This window comes from Lepisma saccharinum, chromosome 14 (assembly GCF_977018435.1).
Source record: "Lepisma saccharinum chromosome 14, izLepSacc3.1, whole genome shotgun sequence".
Lineage (NCBI taxonomy): Eukaryota > Metazoa > Arthropoda > Insecta > Zygentoma > Lepismatidae > Lepisma > Lepisma saccharinum.
In genome coordinates this window covers 61,990,823-62,009,337 of record NC_139242.1, presented here as the reverse complement: position 1 = coordinate 62,009,337, position 18,515 = coordinate 61,990,823, and the positions used below count along the sequence as shown (strand labels likewise).

The 18,515-nt window shown below is 37.2% G+C and overlaps 1 protein-coding gene across 6 annotated transcripts in view; it reads right to left on the bottom strand.

The window, feature by feature from the left end:
• The window catches only part of trio (trio Rho guanine nucleotide exchange factor), an 820,581-nt gene that overhangs the window by 547,956 nt on the left and 254,110 nt on the right, over window positions 1-18,515 (bottom strand). For all 6 annotated transcript variants that reach the window (XM_083135769.1, XM_083135773.1, XM_083135771.1 and 3 more), the window contains exons 5-9: window positions 8,969-9,082; window positions 5,619-5,818; window positions 4,534-4,762; window positions 3,272-3,394; window positions 1,928-2,119 (exon numbers count right to left, since the gene is read on the bottom strand). In XM_083135769.1, the coding sequence (XP_082991895.1) occupies window positions 1,928-2,119; window positions 3,272-3,394; window positions 4,534-4,762; window positions 5,619-5,818; window positions 8,969-9,082 (858 nt within the window). The remainder of the gene's footprint in view (window positions 1-1,927; window positions 2,120-3,271; window positions 3,395-4,533; window positions 4,763-5,618; window positions 5,819-8,968; window positions 9,083-18,515) is intronic.

Sequence of the window (18,515 nt, the reverse complement as noted above, 5' to 3'; positions counted from 1 at the left end):
TCACCTCACTGATTTTTTGAAGGTTGTTAGCATAATATATAGCTGCCCATCTCGTCAAGACTGGTTGTGGAGGTAAACTAAGCTCAATCGCAACTTCCTGAAATTTTCGGGTTGAGAGGGAGATTTCAGAAATATCTTCTTTGTGTTCGAAATCAACCTGTCCACTTCAGCAGTCAATCATGCACAAGAAATGTTAACCGAAAGGCAATATCCTAACTCAGCATGAAATACTTTTTTCTCACACTTTTCTCCTTCAGCAATGTTGAAACATGTGTGAGTTCAATATTACTTAAATAAGGCGAAAATTATTCACATAATAAACGGAAGAAAAATAAATGCCAACAACGTTTTTTGGGAGAAAAATAATTTATATACACATTTTTTTAAAAAAATTGTCATATTTCATTGAAAAAGGCAAAAAAAAAGGCATTATAATTAAAAATAGGCAGTGGGGTCCCAAATAGGCGAAATAGGCAAAATGAAAGGCTTCCAAAACATTCGAAACAACATAAGAAACGTATATCCAGAAAAATTTTATCAATATATGCAGTAGATAAAAAGAGGCATTTTGCGAAACTTCCGGGCTCTACTTATCATTAATTGTAATTGTAATAATTGTAATAAACTAGATTTGTGTTACATAAGACACTTTTAATAATGATAATGTAAAATTTCAAAATTGGGTACAGAGTTCTAAATTATGGCACAAGGTAAGATTTTACATATTTCTAATTATTCTTGAAGTGTGTTCTCATTTTAGTCAATGTGTTGTACTTGGTGAATTGCTTCGGCCAGCATAAATTAACCCTTTCCGAATGGGCAACGGGCCTCCATTGTACAAATTCTGTCCAATAAGACAGGTGACAAAAATAGCCTGCCTTTCACTTTAAAATTCTATTGTGCATGAGCGACTGGCTATAATCACTCCGTGTCTCTTGTACACGTGTGTTGTGTATAACCACCTCTTTTAAATTCCAACAGCTAGATGTTGCGTTTTCTTCCGCTGAATTTTACTTGTAATCAAGTCGAATTAGGTGGCACTCTTGTTTATACTCTTGATAATAGCATTGAATAATTTATATGCACATTGTGGAAATATTTTACAAGGATTCAGCTTCAATTTTCGCAGTTAGTGCCTATTTCAATCTTAATAGAAAGTTTTGAGGTTATTTTCATTAACTTCTTCTGTATTACCTTATCAATAAATGTTTTCAGTAAGTTACATTCAATTTTATACTTTTCTTTAATTTCAAAAACTTGTTACAGAAAAAAAATTATAAATGTGAAAAAAAATGTATTTAAAATGTAACATATATATCTGTGAAAAAGAGGATGTGTTGCAGATTTCAGAAAAAATGTTAAATAACAACACACTTAACAATATATTTCCTAGGATTCTTTTTAAAACATCAAACTAGCTCCGTCTTCTGGGAAAAACACAGTATCTTCAGGTTCGTCTGGAAAGGGTTAAAAGAAAATACAAATGCAACTGCAACAACTGGGTGTTTATAAATATGCATGTTCACAGCACATGCATTTTTTTCCTCTTTGAAAATTACCCACATTTTGAATGTCTTTCTTAGTTATAAGTTGATTTTCATGACTTCCCCCTAAGGGTCCCGGGTTCGAATCTCGGTCGGGCTTGGTTGTTTGTGAATGTCCATTCATCAATTTCATCATTTCATCACTCATCCCCATCTTCGCAAATTAGCCAAGAGGCACAAAACGCGAAGTAAAATAAACTAAATCAATCAATCATGACTTCCCCAGATATTTTAGGATTTCTAGGTGAATGGAAAAAATGCTACTTATAATTTTAAAAACTATATCAATTGTTATTGGCACGTTTCTGAATTACGCACCATCTTCTCTAGACTTATATATATTCTTAAAAAGTCTATATAAAATCTCATATACATAGCCCTACCTGCTCAGCCTTATGATGGAACAACACAGAGAGAGCCAGCACCGAGGTCCTCTCATCTAGTCCTGCAGCAAATTCTTTCCAGGCACGGTCCAGTCTCCCTGCAACAGCATGAATATGCTGCGCAGCATAATGATTGCTTTCTATTAACCTTGAGGCCACATTGAGAATTCGGTTAATGTTTACGTAAACATTCTGGAAAGCAAAAAAAGAAAAAGTAATAACCAATTACAGATTGAAACATTTCACAATTAAATATTTAAAACTGAGGTTTCTATTCTGGAAAGCAAAAAAAAAGTAATAACCAATTACAGATTGAAACATTTCACAAATATTTAAAACTGTTTCTATTTTGGAAAGCAAAATAAAAAGCAATAACCAATTACAGATTGCAACATTTCATAAATAAATATTTAAAACTGAGGTTTCTATTCTGGAAAGCAAAAAAAAAGTAATAACCAATTACAGATTGAAACATTTCACAAATATTTAAAACTGTTTCTATTTTGGAAAGCAAAATAAAAAGCAATAACCAATTACAGATTGCAACATTTCATAAATAAATATTTAAAACTGAGGTTTCTATTCTGGAAAGCAAAAAAAAAAAGTAATAACCAATTACAGATTGAAACATTTCACAAATATTTAAAACTGTTTCTATTTTGGAAAGCAAAATAAAAAGCAATAACCAATTACAGATTGAAACATTTCACGATTAAATATTTAAAACTGAGGTTTCTATTCTGGAAAGAAAAAAAGTAATAACCAATTACAGATTGAAACATTTTACAATTAAATATTAAACTGAGGTTTCTATTCTGGAAAAAAAAAAGTAATAACCACTTACAGAGAGATTGAAACATTTCACAATTAAATACTTAAAACTGAGGTTTCTATTCTGGGAAAAAAAAAAGCAATAACCAATTACAGATTGAAACATTTCACAATTAAATATTTAAAACTGAACTCTCTATCCCGTCTCAAGGCTATCTCATTGTTAAGATAATGGCAAGTAGGTTAGTGGATTCACACTCTATCTTTTATGTGACCTGTTTAATCACACATACTGTCACATTCACAAAAATAGTAACACAATGGGAGGATTTTGCACTAACTTCTAAGTTATTTATAGAAATATCGAACTGGTAAAATTATTGGCAATTTTACCAATAAATCTATGGACCTATATTGGCCAATACTGACAGTACTGATTGTTCTGATCCAACCCTATTAAAAAGCAATTTACTAGAATCATCAGACACTTATGGTTAGTAAATTATAGCATGAAATTGTACACTACACACATTTCCAATACATCACAACAATAGGAAAAAAACTTATCCTTACCATAGAGCTCATAGTAAAATGATTGTGTTCTTCCTGAAGATCTTTGGCTAGTTGATATGAATGACCTATTTCTACATAATTTACCAAAAACATATCACGATTATGGCAGATCCAGTCAAACATCTGTAAAGAAACACACACAAATCATGTCAAACAACAAACCTTAGTATTTACTACATAAAGCAACAAATTTATTTAATATCATTGCACCCTCCTTTTTGCCAGAAAATGAATTCGCTATCGATATCAAGTTGCACTGATCTGTTTAGTAAACCACAGAGATTAATTTAATAAGTAATATTATATACTGTGGCTGGATAGGTAGTGGAACCATCCAGGCTGTAGCCTGGTATATTTCTGAGAAGCATTAAGACTATTAATTGTAAAAATAATCTTGTTACATACTAAATTCAAAATTCAGTCTTAAATTAAATTAAACTGTGACTGCATACTTGATTTTTTGTAATTGCTAAAACTGACTCACAGGCACTTTCTGGTCATAGTTTGACACATTTCACCACCATTGTGTACCTGTCTTTTCTTGAGAGTTTGTGTCCATGTTTCCATTCATCCAATTTGAATTTTTCTGATACATAATGATTACATAATTTCACAGATTAAATAAGGAAATGGTGGAGCAGACAAATTAACAAAATTCTTCTAACGATTTAATTTATAATGAAAATAAATTTTCAACATATCTTGATTATGAAAATTGATGTTTCTGCTAATTACCAATGTTCATAAGGAGAATGTTAAGAAAGCTAATGGTAATTAGCCAAAATGTTGAGTTTCTGCAATAAGGTGTGTGAAAATCTATTTTACTATAAATTTGCAATGAATGGTGCAATGCAATTGCTAAGAATTTTAGTTTCTGTTACAATGTTTATATTCGCCACCTTGATGGTCAGGTGTATTAAATCATTGACTTTCAATCTCATCATCAAAGTTTTTGGGTTCAAGTCCCAGCATGGGGATCAGTTATTATTTTCATCTAATCATCACATATGCTCATTATCACAATTAACCAAAGTGGCAGAAAAGCAGCACAAGGAAACAATTCAAATGTAAAAATTCAACAAGCATAAACACACACAATCAGATCCAATGTAGTAGGAAGAAAAACACTGGCATATTACATAATTTGTAGTATATACAAAGTTTATAATTGTTAATTATTGAATCATACAACTTCTAATAGCTTCTTTATGAAATTTGGTACGATCAGGCAACTTTCCCCTAAGTACACAGACGAGACCTACCTTCTCACAGTCCTGTTCAAAAAGGCGCAGCTGGAAACACTGGTCCAGCTTCTGTTTCTTGTGGTGCCAGAGCTGAAGAAGATGCTGCTGGGAAGAGTGAACAGCCTCTAAGTTTTGTAGGATCTGAGGCACACTGGCTTGGAGATCGGGATTTGCTACTACAGAACTGGCCTCGCTATCGCGACCAGAGTACCCTGAGTCATATCCACTATTCCCATCACCAGATAACCTAAAACACAGAATACAGTTTCTGAGGAGAGAAAAAAAGGGAAATTTTTGCGAGTACTGATATCCTGTATATTACAAACGTTTCTCATGTTAAAATTTACTATTTTCATTAATTATTTGTTATCATAATTTCATAAGTGTTTTATTACATATAAATAATTATTTATAGATTAGTTATTCTCTGGTTGTACTATTCACTCTAATGTTATTTTATTAGCAACATTTTAATACTAGTCCGCTGCAATTACAAATATACTTAGCCTTTAGTAACCAAACATGTGTTAATGAGGTAGAATACAAATATAAGTTGTTGTTTTTTTTTGTTTTTTTAGGGTCTGTGATAACATAAAATTAGAGAAATATAAACTTTTATTATTTTTCTTTTAAAGTTACTATATTGGAACCAGGAAAGTTTATATTGAGGAAAGTGGGAGCCACTCTGTGGAATAAGAATAACACACTACAAAACTTACAACGTCTTTCTTTAATGCAAAACGATTCAAACATTATCAGCAACAAAAGTGTGTGTAGTGATAAATAAGGGGGAAAAAAATTAGCCAAGCGACTTCTTCCTAGCATAGTTTCTGTTGGCTACACAGTGTACTGTGCTTTTAGTATCTTATCCGACAGAAAAATAAATGTCAAAGATAACTAGCTTGCACAGTTGAACATCTACAGGATAGAAAGTGTTGTTTATCAAAGGGCTGCAAGTAAAACATTAATAAGATAAGTTGCATATCTTGATGCCATTTACAGGTTGTAAAAATTCGCCAGTGTTGGCATGTCTACATGCATTTACTTCCACACACACACACACATTTGATATGAAAGTAATCATTGTACACTGGATGGAATACCTTTGGAGTAATCTTTGCCCAACTAAGTCTATATCATCTACAGGAGCTTTCATTATCTTCTTCTTCATTTCATTGTGTAGGTCCATGCTGTGCTTTGCACCTGCCACATCATCTGCAAAATCATTCCTTGTGAGATCTTCCTGCAGGTCATCCAGCCTGTCCAGCAAGTCTGCTGCCTGCCACAAGAAATCTTCTAAAGCCTATTGGTCAAGAGAGCATTAAATAAGAAAAGGTATTTTCATGGATATAATAGTAACATAGTAAGATATATAAATATTGTTTCATAAATTGTGAATGTGTCAGCAAATAAAAACTTAAATTCTGTTAAAGTAATGTTAACTGAAATTAGAGGTTTTACCCAAAAAATTATATTAGGGTAATCAATAGGGAGTGGATTTTTAGCTGTTGCTTCAGAAGTCGGCCAAATTTGGTAGGAGTGCCGACCATATTGTTGCAATGTAATCTGCAAAGTCTTTCACATATAATTGAATAATTTTTACCTTTAGCAGATAAAACAACATTTCTAGGGAAAGAATATATGTACATATTTTAGACATTCCAGACAAAATAAAAGTTTCCGAATTCTTTGTGTAAATGCATATTTTGGAGATAGTGTATAAAATAGATGAAACACACAGTAAATTTCTGTCATATTTGGGACTCCACAACAATGTTTTCGAAGCTTTTGACTGTGTTGTGAAGCAACTAACACGTCATACACATAACACATTCAAGATTTAATGAAAGATGGATGGTTACGAAACAATTTGGGGTTCATGTCTGCAAATTTAAGCTTTTTGTGTGGCATGATAGAAAAACTGAAAACTTCCACACAACTGCTTTGCAAAACAGTGAAGGACGTTAGTGCAGTTGAAAGGAAATTGAACTCTCTATCAAGAGGGAATGCATGCAAGTGCTTAGAGACAAATTCCGAAGTCTGTTTGAAAAAAGAAGAAGAAGAAGAAAACCAGAACAAAAAACTCTGTAAAGTTGCTCAGGTTCTGGAGAATGAAAATATAGGTGATATTGATGTAAATATGCACGTCTGACTGCAGGGCACTTCTAGCTACTAACAACAGTCACTAAAACAAAGAGCTCTAAACTAGACCCTACTAACCTAACCAACCACATATGCGTTATTAGCACTAAACGGAATTGTAGGTTAGGAGCACCAGGTTTAGAAGGTTTAGAGGTCTTAGCAATGTGCCGTCCACCCCCACTCCACACACACTCACACACACACACACCGGATCCCCAACTGACTATGCTTGATGTATTGCAAAAACGATAGTCAGCATGCATTTTCAATGGACAATTTGATAATATGCTTTGTTGTTGATTGTAATAAATAGAATGCAACAAGCATCTAATGCCCTGCTGTCACCTGTGAGTATCTATTATGTTTGACAGTTATTGAATGATTTTTTTTTTTTTTTTTTTTTTTTTTTCCTACATATTTCCACTGTGTTTAGGACATAAGAAATAAATATTTTTCAGTTTTTTAGCACCTAAAAATCTACTCCCTAGTAATCGTAAGGCCCAGCTGAACTTTTGACCAATGGCTTTCGAAGACCTACTACAATATTCCAAATTCAAAAAATAAAATAATACATAAAACATGAGAAGCATGCATTTCTAGCACTGAATTTAGAAGAGATGGGTGTTTATATGTATAAACAAGACTGAGAAAAAGACAGATTTTTAAACTAGAGATGAGATATATTCTACCTGGTCTCATTATCATCCCCAATTTAAGCCTAAATAGGTCCAACTTGCAAAAGAAAAAATCATTGAAAGTAACCAGGTCTTACACTGTCCACCTTCATTATGAAATTCTAGGAGACGTTACTTCTCGTCTCTCATTAAACGATGTTCGAGGAATAGAAAAGATGTGTAAATCAGATTATCTATTTTTCTGTACATAAACACATGTGATCAAGGAGTTTCCTACTTTTAAATGACCTAATCAGCAGCACATTCATACTAGCATTAGAACTTAAAATCTATTTTTTTTTAAAAAAAAAAAAAAAAAATCTTTTTTGTTGTATAAAGAAACAGATGGATTATTTTTCTTTCTTTAAGAATAGGGTTTTATTCCAGGTTCGTGGAATGAAAAATTTTAAAGTTGTCTGGTGAATTATTCCTTTACATTTCTTTGCATTAGCACATGTGTAAATTTAGTCTAATTACACAGTACTTTTCATACCAAAAACTCGAAGTTTCTTTTTCTGGACCCGTCAACAATTTCCTAGTGGTAGACAGAAATGCGCAAGTTCAAGAAATACAACAAAATGAAAATGTGAAGTCCCAGAGGCAGGCAGGGAAAAAAAAGAAACAAAAGAAAACTACTGAGAAGTTCCATGAAGTTTGGGGAGCTTGAAGGGCTCAGTAAAAGTTGAGAACTAACGTATGAGGGCTTAGAGGCACAGAACTGAACAGACACTTGACAAGCCCAAGGAAATGGAAGAACACAATTTCTGAGAGGTTGACCTATTGTTGGCAGAACTCAGGTCCTCCACGAGTTTCACATTACCTTCCTTCGAGCATGCAGATTTAGTAAATGTTACCACCTAAATAGGAATGTTCTCGGCAAACTGTGGTAAGTGAATCAGAAATGTAAGAAGAAAAAGAGGGGAAGTGATGAAGCATACTACCATTCTAAAGACAAGTCTTTAAAATGTATGCTTGACAGTTGATCAACATTTAAAGGTACTAAAGGTGTGATCGCCAAAATGTAATTTCTTTTCATCTCAGTTCACCCACGCAAGTGAAACTAATCTGTTACTGACAGAAAAGTCAGCTATAAGCACCTATTGCGAGAATTAATGGTGAACTAATGAAATAGATGAAGGAACAAACACACACAACCATACCTTACCTGGGTTTCAAACCTTGGATCCCTTATTTTGTAGAGTTCTATGATAACCACTCTAACTTGGAAGTTAGCAAAATTTTACCATTAAAATACACTGAGAAACAGGTTGATAATAGTTTTTCTTGTATGTACGCATTGCTTGCATTGTAGAATTATTTTCCTGTAGTTTACGGTTATTACAAGCATAAGAAAACAGTTTTTAGTTGTGACGTTTCAGGAGAACACACGCTCCCTTCATCAGACATTTATTTTCATTTTGATTGTGTGTTCTCCTGAAATGTCACAACGAAAAACTGTCTTCTTATGCTTGTAATAACCGTAAACTACAGGAAAATAATTAAACAGGTTGATAATTCACAAATAGCTAATATGCTTCCACATTCTGTTTTGATATTTGACAAAGCAAAATTTCTTATTATTATTTTAGTGTACTTTACGTACAATGGGTAAAATAAACAAATAATGCAATACTGACCAGCCTCATGTCTATCCACTGGGAATGATCATAATGCAACGTTCCCTCGAGATCTGAAGTGAGCTGAGAAGAGTCAATGATTTTTGGCAATGCTTCCAGGTTAATCATGCTTGTCTGTAAATTAAAAAAGGAACCAATCAACATCAACAATAGATCAGACATATTATGTTATCCGCTGATCATTTGAAAGAATTACATATATACAAGAGTGCAAGTAGCTAATCTAGGACTCAGATAAAATTCAAGTATAATACAGTTTTTCAAGGAGAAATTTTCCAGAAATTAAAGGTGAAAAATAATAATTATTATAATAAAACCTAATTGTTCTTGTATTTCATATCTTACCAACTATGGGAATATTTAATGGAACTGTCTGAGGTGTATCAAACAAACAAAAAATATTATAATGTAAGTGTTAAATCCAACTGGGAGTTTTAAAGCTTGAACGGGCCATTATCCTCCCATTTGAAATCTAGAATTAACCGATTACTCCAGAGACATCCAAATAATGACAAATCGTTCATTAGGGAAAAAGTAAATTGTGATCATCCCACCTTTTAATATCTAAAATAAAGTACCCCACACACAACCTCTCAAAGTAATAATATAAACCTTCATTCTGCTCGAAATGACAGAGCAAAAGGAATACTCAAAAAGTCTTTAGAAATGAAAAACCTTGCATAAAAAACATGTAGAATAATGAGCAACTTTCTAGTATTACTTAATTTCTGTAACCAAAAAAATGTCAACAGGGCATCTCAAAATGACATGTGTTTGTTACGAAATATAGTATGATATCGCAACGGTAGACAGTTCATGCATCTTTTCTGTGCTCTAATGAAGACAGGTCAGAGTGTGCACCAGAATTTTGCCAAGTGCCCCGATGGGTCCACTTTTAAGACATAATGAAGGTATAGAGGTAATGAAGTGTTAGTAAAGTTACTTTTCTTTGATGTCTCATTTCAACACTACAAGCCTTCATAAAATGCAATTTTATTATGAGTGTATGAAACCACGCAGCAGAGGCTCACAAGTGCCACTAATTGTTTGTTTGCTTTTAAGTCCACTTTCTGCACAGAAAGGCTAATCGGGTATGGACCTACCCTGGATAGCCCTGCTGCAGACTAACGATGTTCTGGCGCCTGGATCTGCAGCCACGATACTCCTCCGAATGACGTTTTGTGTGATTGCCCTGTTATTCATTTCATCTTATGCCCATACATCATCTTTGCGATTATGCAAAAGTGGCAGAAAAGAGAAGTAAAATAAAACATATCAACCATATCAATGAAAGTGTAATTTCATTTGAATCTTATTTATTTTACATAGCTTCCCTGTACATTGAGCTAATCGCGATGAGCAGTTACTGCGTAAATCTCTACTGAATAAATTGATGATGATGACGAAAGGACAATCACACACACACACCTGGACAGCACACAACACACATCCCGTAACTAGAGGTAGACACTAGAGAATTGCTAGACTGCAAAATGCAGTCCAGGGTGTCATAGGCAAAAATTTCCATGGAGCGCCATGGCATTCTCTTCTACAACATTTTCATTTAGATCGTTCGGCATTCAGGGACAACTCCTGCCGACCCCTAGCTACGGCTCTCAACTTGACAAGACTGCAAGAACATTTTACGAAACGTATTTTTATTTGTATAAAATTTGAAATCGAGGGGGGGCAATTTCAGCTCTGTTCCCCTTCTACAGGTGCTCTTGGCCGTCTGGAAGAAATAATACAAGAAAGACGTGAAAACTAATTCGATCTTGAGTATCCCTTCGTCCTGCTACTCCTAGATTCTGCTAGTCTTTACTTCCATGTGTGTCCCTCGCCCCTCCAAAATTGATTTCCGGTCAAGGATGGGGGCCAATGCACCCTGCCGTTGTGCTACTGCACCACCTTCCCCCGTTGTTGCTTTGAACTTTCATTGGTTTTAAAATATTTAATTTTCTTTGAGAGTATAATATCGTTTAATAACGGCGATAAGATTCCTCTATCCTAAATTTCTAGGTGAAAATACGAGGGTGAATCAAATATGAACGAGCCTTGTGCGGAAAAACAAAATTTATTGAAGGAAACAGAGACATTGCCACATCCTATCTACATAGTCTCCGCCCTTAGTGATACATTTTTCCCAACGTTGTGGTAGGTTCTTGATGCCGTTCTCGTAGAATGAAGCTGGGCGGGTAGCCAACCAGTTGCGCACAAAGGTTTCCACCTGATCGTTGGTCGCAAATCGCTCGCCCCCAAGTGCTTCTTTGAGGGGGTCCAAACAGGCGAAAATCACATAGTGAAAGGTCTGGGCTGTACGGTGGATGCGGAAGCGGTTCCCAGTGCATTTCCACCAGTTTCTGCCGCGTAACACCTGCTGTATGGGGTCTGGCGTTGTCGTGGAGGAACAAGACCTGGCGGATGGGGCAGCCTCGTCGTTTGCGTCGATACTGCACCTTAACTTGATCCAGGAGGCCGCAGTAGTAGGGTGCGTTGATGGTCCGACGTTCGTGTAAGAAATCCACCAGTCCCAAAACACCGTGGCCAACACCTTCCCCGCAGACAACTGAACTTTGCCCTTCACGGGGTTTCCTTCGCCTTTCCTCCTCCACTCCATGCTGGCACGCTTGGATGGTGGGGTGTAATGATGCACCCATGTCTCGTCACAGGTAACGATGCGATGCAAAAACGCTTCCCCTTCCACGTCAAAACGAGTGTGAAGCTGGCGAGCAATGCGAACTCGGTCATCTTTTTGAGCAACATTCAGCAGCTTGGAAACCCACCGAGCTGTGATTTTGCGGAAGCCCAAGTGCTTTGTGATGATAGATTGGACACTTCCATAGCTCACACCAAGTTCTGCCGCAATTTGCTTCACAGTGACTCGGCGATCCTGTTCGACAAGCTCACGAACACGAGCCATGTTGTCACTCGTCACACTGGTGCGAGGACGACGGGGGTGCACTTAATTTGCAACACGTTCACGGCCTTGCTGGAATTCCATACACCACACCTTCACTCTTGCCCACGAGAGGGTACCATTCCCAAACTGGGCCTGCAGTCTCCGGTAAATTTCGGCCGGTTTGACGTTTTCCTGGGCGAGGAACTTGATGATTATGCGTTGCGCAACAGACACTGGCACACTCTGCTCACTCATCGTGAGAGCTACTAAACTAGTGATGGGTCGTTCGTGAACGAGTCGTTCAAAAGTAACGACTCTCTCTTGTGAGCGGTGAACGACTCGTTCACCAGAATTGAACGACACGTTCAAAGAGTCGTATGTGTGCCACGACTCCTCCGCCCGCCAAGCAACTATTATTCCATTATTCCCTCTCCTTTCCACGAATTTTGCGAGGAAGGCGCATGCGCAAGTGTATACTCGCCTGGCGACCAGAATTTTTGAAAGAAAGCAAGTCGATTCTGCGGGCAGCAAATGGGGACTGGAGAGGAGAGGGAGGGGGGTCCTCTCTATTCCTTTTCCCTACCCCTAGTTGAGTAAAGCTGGCCATTTTCTTTGGCTGAAACGTGCCGTGTACGATGAGAGGGGAAGGAGCATGCTCGCGAGTCGACTCTTTCCTTCGTTCAAAGAGTCGTGGCACACTTTAGCGACTCTTTGAACGAAGGAAAGAGTCGACTCGCGAGTTTTGTTTGCAGAGAGAGAGCGCGCAACCTCAGCCCATGACGGGCAGCGAAGAACAGCCAACAAATTTGTCCTGTAGTTTCAAGTTCGGCCAAACCATTAGCGCTAAAATTACAAGAAATTAAACGTTAGTAAAAATATTAGGGCAGTCTTGTAAAAATTTTGGGAAGGTGTTAGGCACAGACCTCTTGATTACAATATTCCGATTAGCCTACTTTGAGTTGTTATTGTTTAAGTCCACTTTATGTGCAGATAGGATAGTCGGGACTGGACCTACAGTTTAAAGTGGGATCCGAACCTCCACTTTGTATTGAACACGGTACCCCTTGATTACCGGCGACGTTATCACTACGCCATCGGGGAGACCCGATTAGCCTATTGGAGCATAAAAGTGGACTTATAACAATTTTTGTCAAGCAGACCATTTTAATACATGACAGCGTTAACCACTATGCTATTAGGGTGAATCAGAAAAGGGGGGCAGTAATTTATAATTTGCAACACAAAATACTTAGTGTGGAAAGCGATTGTTACTTTTAATTATTTTCTAAAGCGCCGGCCTCCATGGTGGAGTGGTTAGTACACCTCATTACTCATCCTGATCTTCGCGATTACCCAAAAAAAGTGACAGAAAAGCGAAGTAAAATAAACCAAATCAATCAACCAATCATTATTTTCTAAAGCAAGATCAAAGACAATAAACACCTTTTGTTTTCTGTTACTCCAAATCCAAAAATGACGTAATACAAGCAGCAAGCACAAGTTCAAATGATAAACCTTTAGTGAAAATAACAAACATGTATTAAAACAAAAATTATAACTTACAATTTTTTATATTCAGTTAAGAATTACCTAATAGAACAAACCACATGATAATGAATTAATTATAAGTGGACTCGTGAAATGAAGGTCTTTTTATATTTGAATACTACATTATGTTCTGTTTTTCTGATTTTTTAAATAAAGAACCTGAGAGACAAACACACGCTCACACACGCAGTTATACATAATTTCTTATAATCCGATCTATAATGGATATTCAATTTTTTATAACATTAATTTAATATATTTTGTGTAATACAAGGAACAAATTTGAAATTATGCGGGGAACGGTGGGGATTTCCCCTCTAACGATCATATCATGCAATTTCCCAATACAATCGCTCTCTCTTTCTCTCTGTATGCATGTGTACATACATATACTTACATATTATACACGTGAGATTAGAAGATTAAAATTTAAATCACATTGGAATGATAAAGTTATTAGAGACGAATCATAAATTTACACCAATAGAAAAACAGCATTATATACAAAATAAAAGTAAAACACAAATGAAAAGCAAAGATAAATATGAAAATTCAGTGCGCAAAATCATTGCAAAACAAAAATGCAATCAATAAAATTAATATTGACAAAACTAACTCAAGTATTCTATAATGTATGCCGGCGTGGTTAGCACATCAAGGGTCTCGAGAAATATAGTTTAAGGGATGTAAGGGATAATCCTTCCACGTAGTACACCCAATTGTCAACCTCACTTCCACATAGTACACCCTGGACTGCATTTTGCAGACTAACGAGGCTCTGGCGTCTATACCTACAGCCAGTATAATTTTCGTAGGAATGTGTGTGTGTGTGTTGTCCTTATGTGTGCTGAGTGCCTTTACAGCCTCAGCTTTTAACCGTCAGATTATTTTAATATTTTAGTTACTACAGGACATTACAGTTATGTTATTTTAGTTCTGGTAAGGGGCTGGATCCCGTATAAAGTGAAGGGTGCAAAATAGCCTAAGTGACGCACACAAAATTTTAAATTCATATTCAATCATAGCCTTTAGTATAAAACAGAGATGTGATGGGGAGGGCCGGCCCCCGTGGCGGAGTGGTTAGCACATCGCGGCACGAGGGCAGGGAGTCCTGAGGCCGATATTCGGTGGAAACACATAGCGGCTCGGGATACCACTTTTGCCCAGGCTTTGCTCTTCTGCCACTTTGGCTAATCGCGATCATGAAAATCAGTGATGATATAATGAAATTGATGAAGTGACACTCAATTCCGAGATTCCTCTTAGCGCACTGTTCTAACCACTCCTCCACAGAGGCGACTGAAATTGTTGGAAGTGAATCAGTTCCACAAGTAGCAGGACATTACAAAATCGCAATGAAAACAGGGCCAACCCTTCCAAAGTTGGTGAGATGATGAGAGACACTCCGTGTAAAATGTACTGTCCGAGAATCTCGTCTCATTGGAGTAACGATACCGATTTATGCTTTGAAATCGATAAGCGAACAAGACCAGACAGGTGTTTTTAACTTGAAATCAAATCACGAACAAGATATGCATTCTCATTCACGAGTTGAAACGATGTGCCAAGTCATCTTGTCTCACCACGATACTCGATCGAGTTGCTCTTCCGCTTCGTGCACATGTAAACCTTTTAATTTACACGTTCAATCTTATTTATCCAAGAAAACAAATCTGTTAACATGAGAATGAACAGAAGAAATAAGCTACTAGTTATTTTCCCATTAAGGAACAAACAAATTTTAAAATGCTATAATTTCTTATAAATTAGCATGCAGTAATTATATTTTATAATTTATTAATTCAATTTTAATATTTTAACTGCCTAACACGCTTTGTTGTATTTTACGCATCTTTTATACCTAATTACTTAGTATTGACAGCGAGGATGAATGAATTTTACGTACAGATAAGCTAATCGGGACTGGATCTACAGTTTAAAGTGGGATCCACCAGGTATCGTTACAAGGCAACGACGGAGGATGGATGGTGATTAGAGTAATTGACAAGAGGTTAAATACAGATTACCACTCATCTCTGGGCTGGGGTTCGAACCCGGAACTTTCGGTGTCAATAGGCTTACTTTGAGGAGGGCGACACCACTTATCTGTCACTCCAAGATTATTTCAAACTGGCCAACATAGAAACCAAGAAACAAAGAACATGCACCAAGGAGTATGTTTTATTTATGTTATTCAGCCATCCTTTCATTCCTTGTTAAATCCTGGTAAGGAAATCGCTTCCTGTCTCGGATTCGATCCTCGGTGGAGGCACCTTGCCCAGTGATTTAGACCCCAGTTTAAAATGTAGCTTCAATCCCGATTAGACTATCTGAGCATTAAGTGAACTTTAAACATTGTCTGACAAAATCGTTTTCATAGGACGTGAAATATTTCATTAACATTAACGTGTAAATATTTTACTGATGAAAACAGCATTAAAGAATAAATATAGAAGTTTAATCATAAATCTCATCGTACATGATACTGCAAAAAAGCTTTTATTGAATGACTGCAGAATTAGGAACAACTACGTAAGATGGACATGGGTCATGTTCACGAGTGATATAAACAGCTGTTGGCCATCTGCGGTGAGCCTACGTGTTAAGGTGTTTTACTAGTAGAAAGCAACATTTAAAAAAATACATACGTATAATTTGGCCCGCTTTATAGAAATTCGATCATACATTATGATATTGGCAGAAACTTATATTGAATTACTGTAGAACAACAAAAAGCTATGGACATGGATAATGTTCAAGAGCGATATATATTTCTTAAACACAGCTGTTAGCCATCCGCGGAGAGCGAGCGGGTGGATCCTATTTTAAGCTGTAGATCCAGTCTGCTGGCGAGACTGCCGCCGCCGCGCCTTGTGTAAGAGAGCTCGCGACTCGCGAGCGAACGATGAGTGAGGAGAAGAGTCGCTAAGGCGAGCGAGTCGTTAAGGTGCTTAATGACTCTTCGTGCCGACTCGCGAGTCGTGAACGATGAGGGAGGAGAAGAGTCGCTAAGGCGAGCGAGTCGTTAAGGTGCTTAATGACTCTTCGTGCCGACTCGCGAGTCGTGAACGAATGATGGGGAAAGAGTCGTGGGACTGTGCTGTGACTCTTCGTGCTGTTTCAAGAGTCGTGAACGAGCGATGCTCGTGGAAATGCAAGCATGTGTCGCAGCGCAGATCTGGAGTGCATTTTGTTGCGATATTAAAACCAGTGATCGAATGCAAAAAAGGAAGAATATGTAAATGCACGTTATTACTAATAAAAGGTTGATATAATTATATAGCATTTCTGTGCATGCTATCGTACTGCATAATTTGCATTATCCGCAGTATGAAATGTAAACTGAAACAAGATACAAATATAGAATATCTCACTCATGAGACAGAGTAATGAAAACAAGTATGTGCAATAAATTTTGTTTGTGTGTGTGTGTTTACTGTTTACACATATATGTATATCCACACACATACAGAATCGTATTTGTACTTTTCTTACTTTAAGCCGCTTTTCTTCAAATTTTAAGTAATCGCGACGATGAGGATGATGCGTGATGATATAGATGAAGGGACACTCGTAAAGAATATCCTTGCCCAGACCGGGACTAGAACCCGGGAACTTCTGTGGCAAGATCAAATGTCGATTACTTCAGAATCTTGGCCATCTAGTCGGCTACACGCACACACACATGCACAAAAATGCAATACAATTTATTAATCTTGAAGGACGTACGTTGTGTTCGTTTACTTAAATACAATCATCTGCTTCAACACCTCCTACCCCCTTCCCCCTCTTCAGGCATGTGTTTCGAGAAAAAGAAGCTTGGCGACCCTTTTGAACGACTCATTTGAACGACTCTTCTCAGTGAGCGAGCGCTCATGAGTCGACTCACACAAATGAACGGCTTGAACCCATCACTATACTAAACGAAGCATGCGACACGCCGGCTGTTCTGGTTCCTGACTCACGTCAGCCCCACCTACCGGCCGCACATGCCCAATCACACCCTGCTACCCATTCTGACGCTTAGCCAATCAAGGCTCGTTCATATATGATTCACCCTCGTACTATAATAATACAGGGGCATGGACGTCTGGAAGGGGGGCAAGGATGGCCACATCTCCCCTTAGAAACCGAATCAACCTAAAAGTACATTTTCACACATATAATTTGATTTCAGTCATAATAATTTACATTAATTATTATAATGGGGATGCAGGAATGTGATAATTTCAAATTCAAGAGGTGTTTTTTGAGGGGGCAACACTATTATCGGGGTAATATTCCCCATTGAAAAATACCTTGATTGTCCCTTAGTGTAAAAATCTGCGGACGCCCATGATTAGGGGGGGGGGTATTTGCCCCCCTGTGCGCACGCCTATGCAGGGTGTACAACGTGAGAGGTTGACATTTGGGTGTTACCCCTTACACCCCATAAAAGTATTTAGCATGATCGTTTATTACATTTTTTTTACATGATCAAAGCCATTCATTTCTGCTGCTATTATGGCAAAATAGTCTGTATTTTACCTTACTCTCTTACAGTTGATCAAGCACACTCTCCCCGTGCAAAGTGCACCATTTCGTATCTTAAATATCATTTTATCGTTTTTTATCTGGCGTTTTATCCATTCAAACAACCAAAATGAAAAAAGGGGGAGAGGGAGAAAATATAGGGTTATTACACCTCTTTCGCTTCATCTGCGAATCTAAATGCAGCACGTGGCAGACGAGCATCTTAAACGCCAGACGAGCTGTGGTTTCCAGAGGATTCTTAGTTCCTTTACGTTTCCCGAGAGGGGCATAACCTGCGCTTTACCTTTTGCATTTACGACGTATAAAGCACAAACCATCTCCTCGAGAACGACTTCTGAATTCCGAGTGAATTTATGCCGTTTCTGAAAACGTGGAACAACACGCGAACGAGAGAGAGTTTCCAAGTCATTTGACGATGTTTTAAGATTTCATCCATTCTTTTTTTTATATATGTCCGTGAGGGTGGAAGTAGTAACGGTCGTAAATCCGCAGTCAGGGAGAGCGATAAGTTGGGACAAGGAGGAGATGCCCTCGTTCAATACTGGGAGAACCTTTTCCCAAAGAAAT